Here is a 20,145-nt window from a genome sequence, read left to right as displayed (position 1 = left end):
GAGCACCCTGTATACTTCAGTGTGAGAAGTATGTAGGTATACAGTGCTATCGGCAGCAGCTGAATAAACGACTATATGGATTTCGGAACAATGAACTTTCGCGAGATGAAATATTGAAGACGTGTCTTTGTACTGATGTAGAGCTCGACAGGCTCGTCGGGTAATGGAATTGCTGTTATAATCAGCTACGTTTAGGCAACGTTTTTTTCTTGACATAAATTATGTAACCAGTAAAAATAAAACGACTATACAAAGTACATATTCTCTCCTATTGTTGTTTTGGTGTTTTATCGGAGGTTGACAATGATGCTATGATGAATGATTTCAACAATCGTGCCCTCTATTAAGTATATTATTATAATGTACACGAGCTACAGACTAAGATACTCAGCAGGCACTATGTCCCAAATAAAGACGGAAATTTTGTCTCATGATACATACACAAGAAACAAGAGATACATAGGGACTCTTATATGGAAACTGTCAATCTCCTGTACCGCTTTATTTACTGCTCACTAGAGGGCTGCAGGCTATCACATTCCTGTTACTCTTCCGATTAACTTGTTTCCCCTTGAGTTCGTCAAGTTCAAAACAAAATCATAAGTCTTTTGTCCAAAAACGACGGAGCGTTTTCGTGAACGCATGTGTTTGATGTGCGGTGCGGAAGATCTAAATTACATTCGGTAGCACTTCAATGTATTGTGACGAGTAAATATGTTTCTTTGTAACAATAATTCAAGATCAAACATGCCGTTTTTTATAATATACTTGCTCAATCCCACTTGGTCTTCTGTAATCAATTATAGAATATCATTACTATACTAACCTCCTGACCCCGAGAGGTATAAATGTATACACTGTCATTAAATTTAAAAAAAAATAAAATTTTAACTACTGAACTGTTTTGTCACTTTGTCAAAAAACTAATTGTTTAAGGGATAGGTACTTTTAAACTATATATTATATTTTTTTTTCAATGTCCTACTCATAGCACGCCAAGTGTCAGGAGGCTAAAGCAGTATGAAAAACGTATTACCCTACTAAAACTTTACTAAACGTATGTTAGTACCTGTAAATGTTATGCTTTCTTGAGGTAGTTTAAGTTACAATTATTTATTCACAATCCAATTCTACCGATGACCTACAGAAATGAAAACAGCTTTTAAAATCCCAAATTACAGATCTGCATTATAGATTCGTGGCAAATGACCAAAGTTGAGACGGATTGTGCAATTCCCTTACCGAGGCCAGATGAAATCCAAGTTGGGCTTGTGGCATTCAGAACTTTACAACAATAGGATGCTCGCGGAAACTTCTGATCCATCATTGCGGATTTTTAACCCCTACCGTAGTGTGGTCTTATAAGTTCGTGTAAAGACGTGTGCATACAGGGTTATTGGTAAGTAGACCTGATCATTTCATCCCTACTCTCACCTCCTGAAAGAATCAGGTCTACTTACCAATAACCCTATATACGTTTTATGAGTGTAAAAAATATAAGAGATACAAAAATATTATTCTCTTTGAAAATAATTTGGGGAAAAGCATATTATTATTTCGTTTCTTTTTCTTGACTGAGTTATGCGACAACATTTGAACTAGGTGGGTATAATATAATACCATAGGCCCAATATAATGCCATAATTATACTGTATTAATTATGCTTGTTTGAATAGGTAGCTTAATCGCTCTGAATCCAAATTTCAGATTTGACATCACGAACCGTCTGGCACTTTAGTTAGCTAACTGAAGCACTATGTACAATCAGACACAAAATTCGTTACGACGATCCTAATTTAATTCAATGGCTAATATTTTTTTCATGTTGCGAAATCGTCAGTCCTTCTATTACTGTTGTTACATTCTCTTTAAAAAAAAAAGTTATTTTTGCTTCTAATAAAAAAACATGCCTCATATTCTTTACAAAGCGGACTAAAAATTCATAAAAAAAAAAAAAAACACGCACTCACGCCTTGTACTAATGTACTCCCTTGCGGGGTAGGCAGAGGTACATTGCTGCACCCACTTTTCGCCAGAGTGTTATGTTAGTCCCAATGTAATAGGGGGCGGGCCTATTGCCATTTTACGGGCACATCCAAGACCTGAGAACAAATATCTGTGTTTAAACAAATATCTGCCCCAGCCGGGAATCGAACCCGGGACCATCGGCTCAGTAGTCAGGGTCACTAACCACTACGCCATTCGTAAAAAATCATATATTTTATATACATAAATTCTGGAAACAGACCTATTAGAATGCGTAGATTATAAAATAGGCTCTATATAAAACCACTTTTGCATTCGACTGTACCCTGCTACAGCTAGTGGGACGTAGAGTTGAGGGTTGAGTTCAATTAAAATGCACAAAAGCAATGAATGAACTCAAATGTAGAAATCTCTTTGTGATAACCGTATAAGTTTTATCAGTGAGCGTATCGAAGGCATGACCGATTACAATATCTACTAGAAAGTTGCGGGCACACAAATCATATTTCTGAATAACTTTCGACTTAAGGGGTTCCCGATAAAATTTGGTCGTTTCTGAAATGATAATTTCCTAAGTGGTGTAAGTACCTTTGTTAAAAATATTTTTTTACAACACCCTCTACAGGTTGGATTTATCTTGCCTACTTTGTCAACCACAAAGTGACGCATTTCCTAAAGGATGGTAGAAATGCTCGAGGTTTTTCTTTGAAGAGCTCACGCCGCAGCATCGCTTTGTATCTCTCGCTTGAAAAGCAAATATAAACACTAGTTTTATCGCTTCACTTTTTATATACTTTCAATTTATTAATCTTTTATCGTAGGAAATATTTGCAACGAAGATATTCTGTATTTTAACTGTTGTTTACGTTGTTTATCCTCTAAGATACAGAGCCACTATCGTGTATTCGGATTCAAATTATTATTTTGCCATAACGAATGAAAACGCTTATTACTATTATGTTACTTTGTTTTGTGATTTAGATGTGAAATCGTAAACTTTTTCTATGAAAATTTTGGATTTGGAATGTATTTGACACTAATGATTTTCTTTTTTTTACTGACGATATACCTGTACGAATATTATAAACTATTACGGTTGACTTTCGCAATAAATACTCTCTTCATAAATGTATTTACCTATATACAGCAATTAACGTAAAACAACGTGCGGACATGAACACAATGTTACCACACTATTATTTTCCAATCAAGAGTGGACGTTAGCAAAAGAAAGAGATCGACGCTATGACGTTTTGACAAGTTGTTTACTGTAAGAATCTCGGAATAATGCGAGAAGGGTAACTTTTATCCAGGGAACATTAAGTAGTACTTCTCTAAGACTAAAAAGTGTTAGTACCAATATTAGCAGCTCCAGAAAAAAAGTGAAAAGGTACGAGATAATTTTTGTGGAAATTTTAATGCTGAAACGTGGCTGAAACTAAATTAACTGTACTTTGTTGAAGTCTAATAAAATTATACAATGTGTTGTTTTTAGAACCCGACAAACTTTAAGGGTGTATTCTACGAGTGATTTCATCGAGAAAACACCCCCATTGGGGGGTCAAATCGCAATATTCTAGAAATGACGGCCATTTTAAAGTTTTAGATACTACCTAAGTTTTCATAAAAAATCATATCTCGAGATTTAAAGGCCTTACGGACATGAAATAAAATGATTTTGTCCGCAAAGCGTCATCTCTATCCAATAAAAATAAGCACAACTGCAAAAAAGTTACATAAAATAAGTTACAAGCACCTAATCTAGTTTTTTTGATAACAAGGTGTGTTTTTTGCAACTTGCAATAATTTTTGATTGCCTGAACATAGAGATACGGTTTTGGTATCATTGTTTAGCTTAACTCAAATACTTTTAAAAGAATACATAAAAATACCATCAAAGAGGGCTATTTTCAAAGTTATTGAAGTAAATGTAAATTTTTGCTGTTTTTTTTTTTGTCAATAAAACTAGATTAGGTGCTTGTAACTTATTTTATGTAACTTTTTAGCAGTTGTGCATATTTTTATTGGATAGAGATGATTTTTTTTTTTTAAATGGCCGCCATTTCTAGAATATTGAGATTTGACCCCACATATGGGGGTGTTTTCTCGATAAAATCACTCGTAGAATACACCCTTAAAGTTTGTCGGGTTCGAAAAACAAAACGTTGTATAGAATAGAATAGAATATATCTTTGGTCACAATATAGCGGTATATTTAATAGTAGTCAACTATACTACTGCACCATAAACCGTTAATCGGTAGTTTGTTATTTTCATAAAGTTTATTCCTAATTTTACTATGCAAATATATTGGGTGCTCTAAACCTAACCTATTTATTTAAAACAGCTCAATTTTAATAACAAAAGTAGTTGGGGTATCTATACTATACAAGATGATTGGCACATGAACCGATAATACCTATAAAAGTAACGTCACATTCTAAATTGATCATTTATCAGTTTCCAGATAACCTTCTTAAGACAGGAGAAAGAAAATAATTTTGGATTAAAACGTGGATTCTTCCTCCTAGAATTCCTGTCTGAAAATTTATCTGCTAGTCTTACCAAAGTGTAGAATTAGCTTTGAAAGTTTGCGCTCCGAATACTAAGCACCTTCTGATTGGTTGCTACGTAGAGAAAATCTTCTTTTACCTATATTAATGGTATTTCAGATAGCTAGGTATGATCAAATTATAGGGCAGATCCTCATTTATTCGTACAATACTAACTAGGTAGATAATTATACAGTACTTATAGCGTATACGAATACATAAATAAAGATTCAAGTATTATCTAAAAACACTAGTTTTTATCTCTTTATCGATTGCTTCTTTTAAAATTATTCAATAAAATCAAATGATAAAAAATTAACTGCTTTCATAATGGAATCATAGAAATTCAAGAAACAAAGTAAATAAATAAAAACGTTCACTTTATGAAAAAATAAGTTACAACTAGCGCCATCTACTAACTTATACGAAAATCGACTGCGTCTGAAACTTCATTGCATACGGTTTACGGCTGAAATAAAACGCTTCTGATAACTTTCGAAGCCTTCTATAGATGGCGTTGAAACCGGATTTTCAGGATCCCGTAACAAAGACATTAGAAATTAAATTTTATTTTATTTGTACGATACTGTTTATTTTTTAAATTCTGTAGGTACCTAAAAAAATTAAACGGAACCCTTTCACTATATACAGGATCACTGTGTTCTCCGTCACCGTCAGTCTGTCAGATCTTGGGAATGGTGGAGGAATTGGAATCATAATTTATTTAAGTGTAATAATATTTAGTTATATTCTCATGGCTGCGACTAAATTAACCTTTAAATGCAAACGTGACACAATCTAAAATATCAAATGGAACCACTTGCTACGAGTCCAACTCGCACACTTCTACTAAATAAACAACATAATCTTATATGAAATAAAGAAAAGGCTTTATACACAGTTCTAATTATTACTCACATCAAGCGTGTAGCTTGTAGCTTTGTCGTATATTTTATAATGAAAGTATCAATAACTCACACACTTTATAAAGACGCCACAACATTCCGTGTTGCACGAAACTTATTAAACTACACAGTTCATACGCAATATTAAGGCTTTCGAGCTATTATTATGGTAATCTCATGATTTATGCTATGGCTACGACTACGACTGCTCGGTGCTCGGCATTAAACCTGATTTCTAGGATCTTAATTTCACAACTGGTGGGCAAAGCCATGGCAAAGCTTCAAAGACAAAATTCTTCAACCAGTGCGTCCTGCCAGTGATGACGTATGGTGCAGAGACGTGGACACTGACGGTAGGACTGGTCCACCGATTTAAAGTCGCTTAGCGTGCTATGGAGAGAGCTATGCTTGGGGTTTCTCTGATGGATCGTATCAGAAATGAGGTTATCCGTCAGAGGACTAAGGTTCGACATAGCTGTCAAAATATGCAAGCTGAAGTGGCAGTGGGCTGGTCATATCTGCCGAAGAACCGATAACCGTTGGGGTAGACGAGTTCTCGGGTGGAGACCACGAACAGGCAAACGCAACGTGGGACGCCCTCCTGCCCGCTGGACTGACGACCTTAGGCGGGTGGCGGGTAGTGGTTGGATGAGGAAGGCCGAGGACCGAGTGTTGTGGCGCTCCTTGGGAGAGGCCAATGTCCAGCAGTGGATGATTATTGGCTGATGATGATGATGGGCAAAGCTATTGAAATTATAAAAAAGTTACAAAATCAACGTATACGTACTGTTGAGTGAATATTTATTTTGTATATGTATTTTTTTATTGTATTTTTTTCGCTATTTTAGAGTTAGGTATTCCCATATTGAAATTTGCTTAGTATCGCGACTACATTGACCTGCTCACGGGAAATCACTGATAAAATTGTACCCTCTAAAACAATATGTTTCTAACCCTTCGCACGACATAACACACAGTATTCAGACAACAATTAAGTAAGAACAAATTAATGTACCTTGTAGAAACTCTCACTAGACAGGAAACTTGAACATTAGCCTAGAGGCTAAAGCCTAATGCTTACTATTCACGTTAACGTACTGGGATCATCACGCATGAATATTGAAGAAAATCAGTCTCTGTAACCGTGTCGTAAGAGTTTTGACAGAGAGCTATCAAAGGACCACATAAAATGAATGGTCATGTGTGTTTATCGGGGATTTAAGTGAGTCGGTCGGTAAACCGCAGGTTACATTAGCAGATAGCATGTCCACCAAACTGTACACCAGTATTTTAGTTTTAGAGTAGGGTTATTTAGTGATCCATGTACCTACTTACCTAATCTATAGTTTAAGTGTAACTTAGAATATGCATATTGTAGTAGGTTTCCTCGGGAGCTTTGAGCTATCACCTAATCAATAATGACGAAAAAAACATTTTCCATAGTTGCGTATGAAAACTATATTAAATTTTACAATATATAGGTACCTACCAATCTTACGATTTCATAGACCCATTTTCTTTTAGCTGCATGCCTATTGCCTAGTGGGAAAAGGGTTACAGGCTTCAGGCTAAGGTTGATGGTTAATAATTTAGTGACCCCAAACTGGATAAAAATTTTAGCGAATTGAAATAACCTCTTTGTTTTATTCTTGAAATCACAACAGTGTTACGGTGACCGGTAAAAGAAATGGATATCTACATTAGGCCCTCTGATAGCTAGTCACAATCCGTACTGAAATGAGTATAATACACAATAGTACATATCTAGAATCTGAATAAATTATGCTTCACCATAAGAGCACGAGGTATAATTGTATATGATTGATTCATTGATTGGTGCATGCCTGGATTTGAACCTACGTCTTCTCGAATGAGAGGAAAATGCCTTATCCGATACGCCACCACAGCACCTAACACCCGTTTTAGTTATATTTTCACTAAATCATTATCATAGAAACCCGAGACAAATGTTTTCACAACTGGGATTGTTTACAACTACTAATTAATTTTATAGAGCTCTGTATTCGATGTGGAACAACATAACACATGTACCTACAATTTAGGTAAATATCCTTGAGTTTGTACTCGGCACAACATAAAACGGTCGGAGAAATTTTAATGAGAATATACTTCAGTTATTAATATTTGCACACTCACGTAATGGCAAATTGTTTGAGATCTTGTCTAAAGGAAAGCAAATGTTTTGTGAAATTTTGGGTTCGAGTTATGTTATATCTATTTCTATATCTGAATAAGAAACAAAAATCATATTGTATCAAAACTAAAATTACCTGTAAGTACATGATTTATGAGTTAAGTAATTCAATTTCTCACTTAGCGATTTCTATAGACTTTAATGTATAATCTCTCATTACCTATCTATGTTTACAATGTCCCTCCCTATGAAAAAAAAAAATGAATTGTACGAGTAATAACGGTTCCACATAAGTAGGTATAAAGTAGCTACATCCAGAGCATCAACGATTTCATAGTAGGTAGTAGGTAGGTAGGTAGTAAACATATAATTTTTGTGTATCACGTATTTCTAGCCAAGAGCTTACTGAGAGAGCTTTTGTTACAGGCACAAAGAAATGAGATTTCAAAATTGCCACTTCAAACATCGCCATAGCCTTATTTGTAAAGCTCATACCAAAAATACTGCTGGCTGAAAAGGCGTAGGTACAGTAATATAGTTTGTACTGTATTATGTTCAGGAAGGAAATTCTACTCCTTCTATATTATACTTACCTTTTGTATTGTAAAATAGTCGTGGTCGTGTAACGGATATGGTGCGCTAAAATGAAAGGGTTTAATCTGGCTGTTTTATGACATTCTTAAAGGAAAAAAATATTTTAAGACGTTAATATTTAATTTACCTCATTGATTCTCTGAAAACATTTAGCTGGATTTGCAACAGAACAGCACACCCTTCGGCACAGCATACTACGTTGGTCTAAAGTTTGCAATCACGTCACGTGTCACCACACACGGGGTGATTGTTTGAACACGGGTGTGTTTGAGCGCGCGGCCGGCGATGCGGAATGGAGCGCTTGATCAGCCAGCCCGAACGACTCATCTAGGCCTGCTGGGCCACCTGTTCTGTGCCACTGACTGAACCGGGTCGCCGTTCAATTAAAGGCTAATTGAAAATAAGGTGGAGCTGATTTATGGTGCTAATTTGGTCTCGAGGAAGCAGAGATTGGAGTTGATTTTTGTGGCTATGATTTAACCTCTGAAGGGGGAAGTCGAGGGGCAAGCCATTATCCTAATCATTATGAAATGTCCAGCTTTCCCAACGTCAAATTAAATCTCATTAAAAGTATGTGGGTCCATTTACCGAACATTATGTATGAGAAACAGGTGATACGTCACTTGGGGAGACTCCTTTTGCGCTACTAAACTGATCTACTGGCTGAAAACAAGTAAAAGCTTCTCTTCATCAAGCAGCAAAACGCTAAATGTACCAGGATACCAGGAACGCATAGAGTGCAGAACACAAATCATTAATTGGCACGTGTGGGCACAAGACTGCCGCAGCGCCACTGATTGCCAATCGTCGCGAATTACACTTGCGTGTGGCTCGGCTGGCGGATGTATTATGGGATTTCATTGTTAGTTATTGCTCCTAGTCCTTTTTGTTATCCTGGTTGTAGTAGTCTTTGTATTAGTCTTTGTTTTTAAAGCCACATATGTATCATGTATCAGAAATCCGAAACTTTATATTTATACTTTACTTTTAGTGAGGGAAAAATACAACCATAATTATATTTTCACACCCTTTCTCTAAACACCAAAATGTTAATTAAATTTCAGTTTTGCCCAGTTTCCAAGTTATTTTTGTCTGCAAATTAGTGTAAGAACAGAACATGGAAAGAGGTAATTTCCTGAATTTCAGCCAATTAAAATTAAATTGGACTGAAACTTGGAGCTTACACTGCTTACACGAAGTTACGAAACTTACACACGTACTTAGGCTATTTATTATTCAACTACGTAAGCGGTTCATGCATCTCCGCTTTATAATACACTCACGAGCAATGAAAAAGTTCCAGTGAGCTAAGCATCAAATTACTCCTAAACGGAAAAGCCGTCTGCAATGTCCAAGTACATGTAAAGTGTACCATACGAGACCATATTATTTTGAACTTAGTATATTGAGTTACGAGCTAAAACCTCAATTATGGTGTACACATGTAACATAACTGGTTTCAGAAAGTTAAAATCCTGTATAAAATTTGCTTATGTGATGTAAAAATCAGTGATCAAGCCGCATATCAATTAACCAGACCTAGGCAGATGAAAACAGGGTATTACATTACAACTGAATACCTGAGCAATCATCACCAACGTGTGAACTCGGTCTCGCTAGCACTTATGTTCGCGTTCCGACATGCATTTAAGTACGAGTGAGCTGATAGGTTTTTTTGGAAATTGTGTATCTCGGGTAGACAATACTAGGCAATGGATCTTCTCGTTATGGTAAAGGTATGTATGTAAAATTTTTATACAATACTAGCTGTTCCCGCGCGCTTCGCTTCGCATTAAAAAGTTTTCCCGTGGGAATTCCGGGATAAAAATTAGCCTATGTTCTTTCCCAGGGTCTAGACCTTACGTATACCAAATTTCATTCAAATTAGTTCAGTAGTTTTGGCGTGAAAGAGTAACAGACAGACAGACAGACACAGTTACTTTCGCATTTATAATATTAGTTAGGATGACTTTATGTAAAATATTAAAAAGATATAAATTTCTATACCTATATTGTGTGAAAAAGGAACAGCTATTCCTCTTTTATTAAATTTCCACAACTTTGTTGAATACGAATAGTTCTGAATTAAAACACTGCAGTATTTTTGTTGCACAATTTTTCTGACTTTATGTTCCAAATGGCCATGACCGTCTCGTATGTTTTCGTATAAAATTTCGACAATTATGTAAACTTTATACCCAGTTTCTCACTTGAGTAAATATCCCTATCCATGTACTTAGTCCTACCAATTCAGCCAATCATCGCACTGCGTTCCATGATAAAGAAAAACGTTAACCATCGGACACAACAAGTCTTCATCACACGAATGATTTAATTATTACAGATAAAATCAGCAATTTTGATTCCCATTAACACAATTCATAAAATCTAGAAATTAATTTACTTACTACTTTCACTTTGGAACCCTAAAGAGTTTTTTCTATTGCTCCCACCGGAATGTAGGTAAATAGGACTGTAGAAATGGCTAAACTTTATTGCGCCGTACGGAAAAACACATACAGGGCATACAGGTATAAATCTAAAAAAACTGGCCAAGCAAGAGTCGGACTCGCGCACAAAAATATATAGAAGAAACTGTACAAAAAAGCTGTGTTGTCTTACATCTATTGAGGTATTTTGATTTGGATGGCAGCTCCGACGACACAACACACTTCAATGCGTCAAAAGTCAAGATCATTGCGACGATACAGCGCAGCCACATGTGTGACATACATATACACTCGCGAATATCACCCAAATTACTCCTAAAACGTGTTCAAATTTTGAATTTCTTTAAAAAAATGGATTGTGTCATCATTTTAATAGTTAAGAAGCGATGCGTTTACATATCAATAATAACAATCTCGTTAACGAATTAGATAATACTTATTACCTAGTTTAGAATAAGGGAGCCAGGCAAATTGTTAGTGCTAAAGTCTTCACTGCAGAGCTTTGCACAATAAAGCACTGCGCTTTATAGTTTCAGCTAAAGTATACTAAAGTAGGCCAGGAGGTGACATTCAGAAAATTACGATGCGCTTTCCACTTCGAAAAATTTATTTTATTCGAAAAATTTTATTCGTTTTTATGGTTTGTGTGCTATAAAATATTTATAATTATGCTGTGGAGTTCTATGAAGAATCGTACAGAAAAAGTTATGTTTCTTTTTAAAAATAAATTTACGACTCATTTAAGAAGAATGAGCTGAATTAAACATTAAATTTAAGCTAGTTTCTCTCCGGTGTCCGGCTTATTTGTGCATCCTGTATATGTAGGTACATAATATGTATACATATACATATGTGTCCACTCGCCATCCATCACGTGCAGTGTTCGCGGCGGAGAGGGGATACAGGTTTAATTCCAAACTGGCTGTCACGAACCTGAAACTGAAATTATCATGAAGATAAAGTACTCGTAGTACCTACTGTACTAAAAAAATATTCCATCTCATTTATAATGGAGAGTTTATACTTAAGTACTTGCTTTAATTTAAGCTTTAAGCTACTTTACTTTTAGTTACAACATACCTACGACTGATTTTTACTTTTACTCTTACACTCTACTTTACTTCTACTCAAAGGTTGTCTGAAAGAGATATTAGCGATTAGACCGCCATTCGCATGTTTATTGAATGAATGTTATGAAAATTTTAAATAATGCGGTGATTTTTTTAATGTGCGTAGATGAGATCGCAATAGTTTAAATGTTAAGGGCCTTACCACAAAAACTTAGACAGTATTTAACAGGTGTTTAGCGATGTCAAACGCCTACAAAATCTGTCAAATTTCATTTTAAACACTATTTAAACAGTGTTTAAAGTTTTTTGTGGTAGCAGCAGTAACTGTGCTACCACAAAAAACTATAAACACTGTTTAACGATTGTTTAAAACGAAATTTGACAGATTTTGTATGCTTTTGACAGCGCTAAGCATCTGTTAAATACTGTCTAAGTTTTTGTGGTAAAGCCCTAAATGTTTTGGCTAATGCATAGTTTTATAATAAAAAACCAGTTCATATTGGTCCATCCAAAGTCATTCTATTTTTAAGAACAGTAAACAAAGTAAACTAATTAATCAACCAAAACACCGTCCTAAAAGCTTTCATCAACAAAACTGAATTCCGTCATATTTCATCCGATCGCTTCGTAACTCAACTTTACAGCGCCGATACACACATAATCTTACGTATAAAACTTTCAACGGGCAACAGGTGAACCGTCCGTTCGTCCGTTTATGCGCTACCGTTTACTATGCAGCTTAATTTTAGTTCAAAGGTGTGAAAGCAAACACGAGTGCAGTGCTGACTGATTTTAACCGACTTTTACCCAAGTGTGTGTTATACTTTGCGATTTGTCAATCATTAGGGGTGTGGGTAGCGGGCAGGATATTGCGGGTTGCGGCAGTCGAGCTGGCGCGCCCGCCGCGACCCCACGCGCCGACCGCGCAACACACCGCGTGACACGCGTCGCGCCGCGTAACGCGTGGAACTGAACTTTTGCAATCCCTTCCAATGCGAAACATGCCTTGTTACTGACATGTAAAGGGGGTTTTCTCGGAACATTTATTTCATTTCATTAAACATGAGCGATTCGAACAAAGCCGAAAATGTAATATTTCCACGTTAAAATGCTTGTTGCCCGGGATATTGTGCTATACTTGGAGTAAATAGGTCAACTGAAATTGTTATTAAGTGTTGGGATTATTGCAGCTTAATTATGAATTTTATTAGCTTATCCACCATGTTAATATTTAAACTTGTAAGGGTTAAGCAGATTAGAGTTAATCCTTAGTTCATAGATGAGGAGGGTTTTCAATTTACATGTAGGGTTACAAACATAGCCCATTTGAGCCGTTAATGAAACTGAGGGCATCGTGCCGCGGGCTACTCAGTCACTGCACTTCAAAGCAGTGATGAAAATTGTAATATAGTCTTCAATTTAATAATTATAATACACTATTCCATAACAAACTTTATTTTCAGACTTTGTTCGTTATCTATTAAGTACTTAAATAATGTAGCAACATAAATAAAATCAAGTTTCTATTTTTTTAAAAACTTACAAAACTAATAAGACTCTATAATACACAAATTGCTTACAAACTGTCATATCTAGAGGTAGGTATACTAATGTATCTCTTTGCGGCGAGCTTTTCTCTACCCTCACAAGAGAACAAAATATTTGTCTGACCCTAAATTATGCATTGCGTAGTTTGTTTCATTAAAATAAACGCTATAAAACGCCTAGGTGTACCTACTAACTATATCTAAAACTAGTGCTTCTGTAAATTCATATTTTTACCCAATAGAAGTGATGAAAATAATCCATAATCCCATTATCATCTAACAGACATTTATTGCACCAATTCAGGGTTAAAAGCAATACAAAAGGAACATAAGTTTATATCTAATTACGTTTTCTAATTCCTTTCATTTGAACATGAAAACTTAAACCGAAGTTTTATGTTCCAATTAAGAGATTGTGAGGAAGTTATACCATTAGAAATAATGACGTTTGTGTAAACGTAATACCGATGGGAGATTGAGTTTCGTTTGTTGTCTTGTTGTATATAAGAGAATTTCACGGTTCTTCCGATATGTTACCCTAGGAAATTCACCCTAGGGTAGATTCTGGGAAAGTATGACCGAGAATTTACCCTACCTTTATAAGTTAGTTTTATTTTTAATCTATGGTTCCGTACATTCATTTCGTTCACATATAGGGCATTCGTTACGTTTTCCAGAATCCACCGTAGGGTAATTTTCTAGGGTAACAGATAGGAATAACCGGAATCTCGCAATAATGCAAGATACGTATTATGGGTAACATGTAAACAAATTGAAATTTTCTTGAAAACATATGCTAGCATACCTATTTAATTTTAAAATATTTCAACTGTAAATGTTCTTTATGAAATAGCAGCAAACCTACTTTGCCGTATTTGCGTTATTTTATTTGCATACAGCGTATAATTTATCGTTTTTCCGATATGATGAGATTAGTTTTCGATGGACAATTTATTCCCTGTACTAAAACGGGGAAATCTTACTGTCAATATGGGTATTGACCGAAGGATAGTAAATATTTAACCTCCATCACTTTACGTTCGATTCACTGGCGTCAATATTTACTCACGAAATCTTAACCAAGTTCAGCCAAGGTCTTTCCTGTTCATTATATAGCAACAGTACCTACTCTATCTATATGAGAATACCTGGATAATTATATTATTTATTTTTAATTCATCTCTGATGTTAAAGTTTTGTAGCCGATACCGATGTTAGAACGGTTTCAAACATTCAAAAACTCGGGTGTACCCTTCAATGTACCTATTGAATGTATGTATGTATTTATATTTTCAGGAAAACTTACAGCTACTTTACATTAATATTTAAAATAAATTTAAGTCCAGTGAAAGTAGGCTGACCTATAATTTATTTTATATTGTCAGTAACAAAAAAAATCCCATCTACCGTCTTCTAAGTCTGACAATATTTTTCCCTCAAACACAAAAACAACAACTTTCTAAATAAACTAACGCTTAATAAAAAGTAACGTTCAAGTTATAGCCTATCTACAGGGTGCACAAAGAATCTTATGAAATTTTCTTTACTACGGGGTGTTCCATGGATACCATATTATTATGTCAGCAATGGCGGCTGGCACAGACTATACAGGGTGTGTGTTGACATCGAGGGCCGGCGCGGCGGTCGGCATGTAGTGCAACTGTAGTATGGCGGGCACAATCAGACATTTCTCCACTCATCACCACGAGACTGAGAATAAGCCTAGTGCTGAAGCGGTAAGTTTATTTTTGAACGGCTAAGCCGATTTTGATAAAGTATTTATGATTTGTGGACGGTTCGGCCGTTTGAGAGCTACGCCACCATAGACAGATACACAAACACACATACAGGTTACACTTACGGGTGTTGTACACCCCTCTTTTTGTATCGTGGGTTAAATACAAAATACTGAAAAACGTAGTATAGTTTTCAGTAGTACACTTACGAGCCATTGCCGATATATTGCCGAGCCATTTTCGACGGTCGAATGGTGCAGTGGTTAGTAGCCCTGACTGCTGAGCCGAAGGTCCCGGGTTCGATTCTCGGCCGGGGCAGATATTTGTTTAAAGACAGATATTTGTACTCGGGTCTTGGGTGTTGATATTTATATTTATTTTAATATGTATCTATCTATGTATTTGTGTAGATATATCAGCTGTCCGATACCCATAACACAGGCTCTGCCTAGCTTGGGGTCGGATGGCCGTGTGTAAGATGTCCCCACATATATATATTTTTTATATTATATCACTGGAATTTTTTCATTACTCGCGAGTGTATTATTTATGGTTCACGTATAAGTAAGATTTCAAACTTGACGCTTTTTTCCCTTTATTACGATATTTCAACATTAGCTACATAATTCCGGGAAATGAAACAAAATTGCGTGTTAATAATGTACTAGATTTCGTGTATTTTTCTTGGCTCTGCGTTTTATTGCTACAGGTCCGTATTCTGAACAACTTAACCATTCAACTGGCAGTTGAATAATTAAATTGATCCTAAAGTGTAGATTGTTTTTTCTCATTTTATAATTTATTTTGAATAAATCATAATTTGAACTTTTGTTAACAACATCGTTTTCTTTTTCTTACCTCACCGTTACCTACTTGTCATTGTAAAATGACGCTTATTTCACGGTCAAATCATCATGACCCAGTGATCCGATAGATAGCTACATAGAATCTCGTAACCTTAAACTGACACCCGACTGTTATGACTTACTTTCCATCCAATTATCACAATACATCTATACTATTCATTCCCCACTGCGCACAGAAAGTTTCGTTGAACGTAATCTGGCTGCAGTCAGTATAGTATTATTCTTATCGGACACTAATCAGCATTAGATTGGTATCGTATAATAGCTCAACTTTATACTAAAGTGAAAAAACACATCGCACCCGTAGAGTAAGAGTACCACAAAAATCAGAGGTTTGGAGTTATTGTGCTCCAAGTTCTAGAATTGTTGATTTTAGGTCAGTATATCATAATAAATACAAATATCTGATTTTTGTTGTAGTCCTATATTAATACTGGTTTCAATAAGTAAAAATTAAGCTAAATGGGATCATTTCTGTTTCACTAAATACAAACATGCATTAAAATGTAAAAAAAATATAAGTACTTTATTTTAGAAATCGGTTTTGTAAGTTCGGTAAGTATACCTAATTCATTTTAGGCACAATGCTGGCACTCTATTTACTTTTGTCGACAAGCCTAAGATGTGTTTTTTACACGATGACAGTCGTACATAGCAGTTGTGTAGTACCTATGAGAAAAATAAGATTGAAACCACAACAACGAAATTACTTTTACAAGCAATTGGAATAAATAGACATAGGCATAAAATACGAGTATAAACATTAAACAGCTTGTTCCTACTATTACACTCTCTTGTTTCTGTTTGCAAATGTACCCTAATTTCCTTGTGTAAATAGGAAAATTATGTAGCCACTTTCTCTCCTAAATATTTGACCTAATTCACGAAGCTATGTTTTGAGTACTATTTGGCTAGCATGATGTTTTTTTCAGATGATTTATGTAAGTCACCCAAGTTCGAGGTACTTATTATTTTAATGTACGAGTACCTAAGTGTTTATATAAATTATGTATTTCCACTGAAAACGAATAGGCGAAAAAGACCTATATTTTTAGCAATGAGCTTGTCATGAACGCAGTCGTTATAAAAATATTTATTTTTTGTCCATAAAAAACTAAAACTTGTGTCGAAAAACCTTCGTACAGAAATAAAAGAAAAATATGGAGTTCCACAAATACGTGTTTACCGAAAACAACGCTGTAAGACATATTTTTTCAGTATTCCAGCGTAGCCGTCGTTGTTTAAGTGAAATATCAACAATGCGGCATAACCTTTTTCTGTATGTTTGAGCAACAACGTGTAAAAATAGTACTATTTGATAAAAACTAAACAAATAGAATAACCTAGATTGTAGAGTTGTACCAGTGTACATATCTCTATGTTTATTCTAGTAGCTGTAGACCGCGTGCATCCACTTCGTTTTGAAAGGTTTACCCGTGGGAATTAAAATAATAAAAAGTTCATGCAGGGTCCTAGATACATTTTCATTAAATTTGTTCAGCCGTTTTCTCATTAAGGAATAAAAAACTTTATATTTACTAACGCTTAAAATATTATTAGTAAGTAGGTATTAAGAATCTACAATAAGATCCAATGTGGCACACTACTATTAAAGTAGTACAATTTTATTTTTATTTGTTTACTACAAGTTTTTGGATAAGCAAAATACTACCTATGTTTTCATATATCCTCTATGCAACCATAATTATTATTAATAGTAGCGGCTCATACACAAACGATAACCGGACTTGTTCGTTATATAATAAAACATAGTATCAAATGATTGACTACCGTCTGTTCGCGGCAGTTTCTGTTGCGGGAATACGCAATTAGTGCCCTTATTAATTTGGCCGCGCCATGTCCACGCAGAAGCATTTAGTGAGGCGATGAAACTATTTATTTTTTAAGTGAATTATTACGATTTAATATTGTAAATTAGTAGTGGACCTTATACAGGGTGTTGCAAAAAAGGTATACTAAGCCAAAACCTATATGTGCAGCATGTTATGTCTGAGCACGAAAATGAAATCAGAATACCATTTAGTATACCATTTTTGCAACACCCTGTACAATATATCATGTTGATTGCAGTCAGTAGACGACGACGACGTGTCTCTTGAAGAGACGTTTGTAGAAATACATAGAATATAGATAGGTAAACCGTTTCCATCTCGTTTCGTTTTCTGCAAATTCATATCGTTCGCTACCAATTTGCATGGATAATGGTTAAATAAATCACTAAACTCGGGTCCTTTACTGATTTCTCAGCGTTAGTACAGTCTTAACTCCATTAAAAAATTTGGATTTGAGCCAGCCCGACTTAAAACACACTAATTATTACTTAGTCCACTCTTGTTTTTAGCGATTTCCCAAAAAGGACGTTTTTTGAGTTAGGTCGTTACTGTGTGTAATCACAGATTTATTTTTCTCCTATTCTATTAATTCAAGCGCTGGCCATCTCTAGTGGCCGAACAGTTCGTTAGTCATTTGTTACGCGGCGTCAGCACGATCTCATCTCGGTCGACACAATTTACTGCCATTGAAATCCACGGAGCTCCTTATATTTATTGCCGTCATTTCTACGAATTGCCGGCGAAGTTTTCAAAATTACCTCTAATCTTACACTTTTTGTAGGGATAGGTCTTTCAGGACCTAGACGTATCATTAGCACAAATCAAAAACTAAGTAATTTTTCTAAAGTCATTTGTTTATATAAAAGCAGTAAGAACCTGGCCCTTTGAGGCAACATTTCTCTGAATGCAAATTTTCAAGATTTAAGATAGCAAACTAATCCATTAACCCCTTGAATACCGTAATGAGAATTTAACCCGGTATACATAGTATGGCCGTGAGGTTTACTGAATTTATAAGGTTTTCCCGTGGGACTCCGAGGAGATTCAGACATTAACATTATGTGACAAACCAAGGCCAAACAATTTCAATTGTCTTGAAGTCTGAGTGGAATTTTATCACGTTAGCATGTACTATAGTGCCTATGTCAGGCCCTATATTAGAAGCTGGTTACCTACACCGGTCTGTCAGTTTCATACTAATTCCGATCCAGCGCTTACAGCTTCGCTGGTTGCTGGTTTATAATAGTAATCATAGAATAACGAGTACTAGTAATACTATACTTGTTATTCTATGATAGTAATATACCTCTATGCATGCTCCTTGCCAACCAACCAACCATCCGTTTCCCTCTCCAACAGCTAATATCAGAGATCAACGTGCAGCTAGCATTATTCCGCGACCAGCTGATCCACTTCGGGCAGCCGCCGGACTGCCCCGAGCTGCGCGAGCGAGTGCGCCGCCTGCGCCGCGCCTGCGTGGAGGCCACCAAGCAGACCAGCCAGCTCGTGCTCGCAGCTTGTAAAAAGTAAGTTGGGATTCCAATTTTAAACTATGGGTCTAAATAAAAGCAAGTTTTGAAATTGGAAATATTTTTCTTGATTAAAAAGGGGTTTCGCTTAGGGCACAGCAAACCAGCCAGTTTGTGCTGACGGCTTGTAAAAAGTAAGTTAGGATTCGAATTTTAAAGTATGGATGTAATGAAGAAGCAAGTTTTGAAATGGATTGATTACTTTTCAAGTGGTGATTGAAAAGAGGTTTGCAAATTAGGCACAGAAAACTGGCCATCTCGTGCTCACAGCTTGTAAAAATTAAGTTGGGATTCGAATTTTATTTACAATAAAAAGCAAGTTTTGAAATTAAAATTACTTTTCAAGTGGTGATTGATTAAGACACTAACTAGCCAGCTCATGCTATACGCGTGTAAAAAAGTAGGAATATGTATTGAAATTGTTGTCTTTTTGGTCTGCTTACTGGAAAGAAGTTTGCCACGTGTGCCCTTACTACAGTAATTCAATTTTATCCAAATCAAAACTACAACAAATCACAATATCTCGCTTTTACTCGATTCAATATTGGATGCTAAACAGGACTGTTCTAGAACAAATTGGTTTAATTTAGATCAAGTTTCCTTTTATACAAACAGAAGTCGTTTTACATTTCAAAGGGCTCCCGATCGGCCCTCGGAAGGGAAATTGCAAAGTAATTAGAACTATTCCAAGCTGACTTTTCATGGTTAAATTTAAACTTGAATACGATTATTTTCAGACACCACCAAGTTCAGTTTTAAAAGGGTTGTTTGTAAACTTGTTTTCTGAAAATAAACATGGTGGTTTTTGGTTCTCGTAACAAATTATGCAATGTTGCCTTATGTTGCACTCTCTTAAGTTGAAAAGTGTACTTAATAGGTATTTAACTCACACAGGAGAGTTA

At 35.6% G+C, this 20,145-nt stretch overlaps 1 protein-coding gene across 2 annotated transcripts in view; it reads left to right on the top strand.

Moving 5' to 3' along the window:
* The window catches only part of LOC105387543, an 88,862-nt gene that overhangs the window by 62,807 nt on the left and 5,910 nt on the right, over positions 1 to 20,145 (top strand). The window contains exons 1-2 of one of the 2 annotated variants that reach the window (XM_011558276.3): positions 14,048 to 14,995; positions 19,074 to 19,240. In XM_011558276.3, the coding sequence (XP_011556578.1) occupies positions 14,927 to 14,995; positions 19,074 to 19,240 (236 nt within the window). In that variant the 5' untranslated portion in view covers positions 14,048 to 14,926. Of the gene's footprint in view, positions 1 to 14,047; positions 14,996 to 19,073; positions 19,241 to 20,145 lie in introns of those variants that run through there. The other variant, XM_038112987.2, reaches the window with a different exon arrangement.

The sequence above is a fragment of the Plutella xylostella genome, chromosome 5 (genome assembly GCF_932276165.1).
Source record: "Plutella xylostella chromosome 5, ilPluXylo3.1, whole genome shotgun sequence".
In the NCBI taxonomy this organism is placed as follows: domain Eukaryota; kingdom Metazoa; phylum Arthropoda; class Insecta; order Lepidoptera; family Plutellidae; genus Plutella; species Plutella xylostella.
Note: the sequence above shows the minus strand (reverse complement) of the source record. Positions and strands in the feature narration are given on the sequence as shown.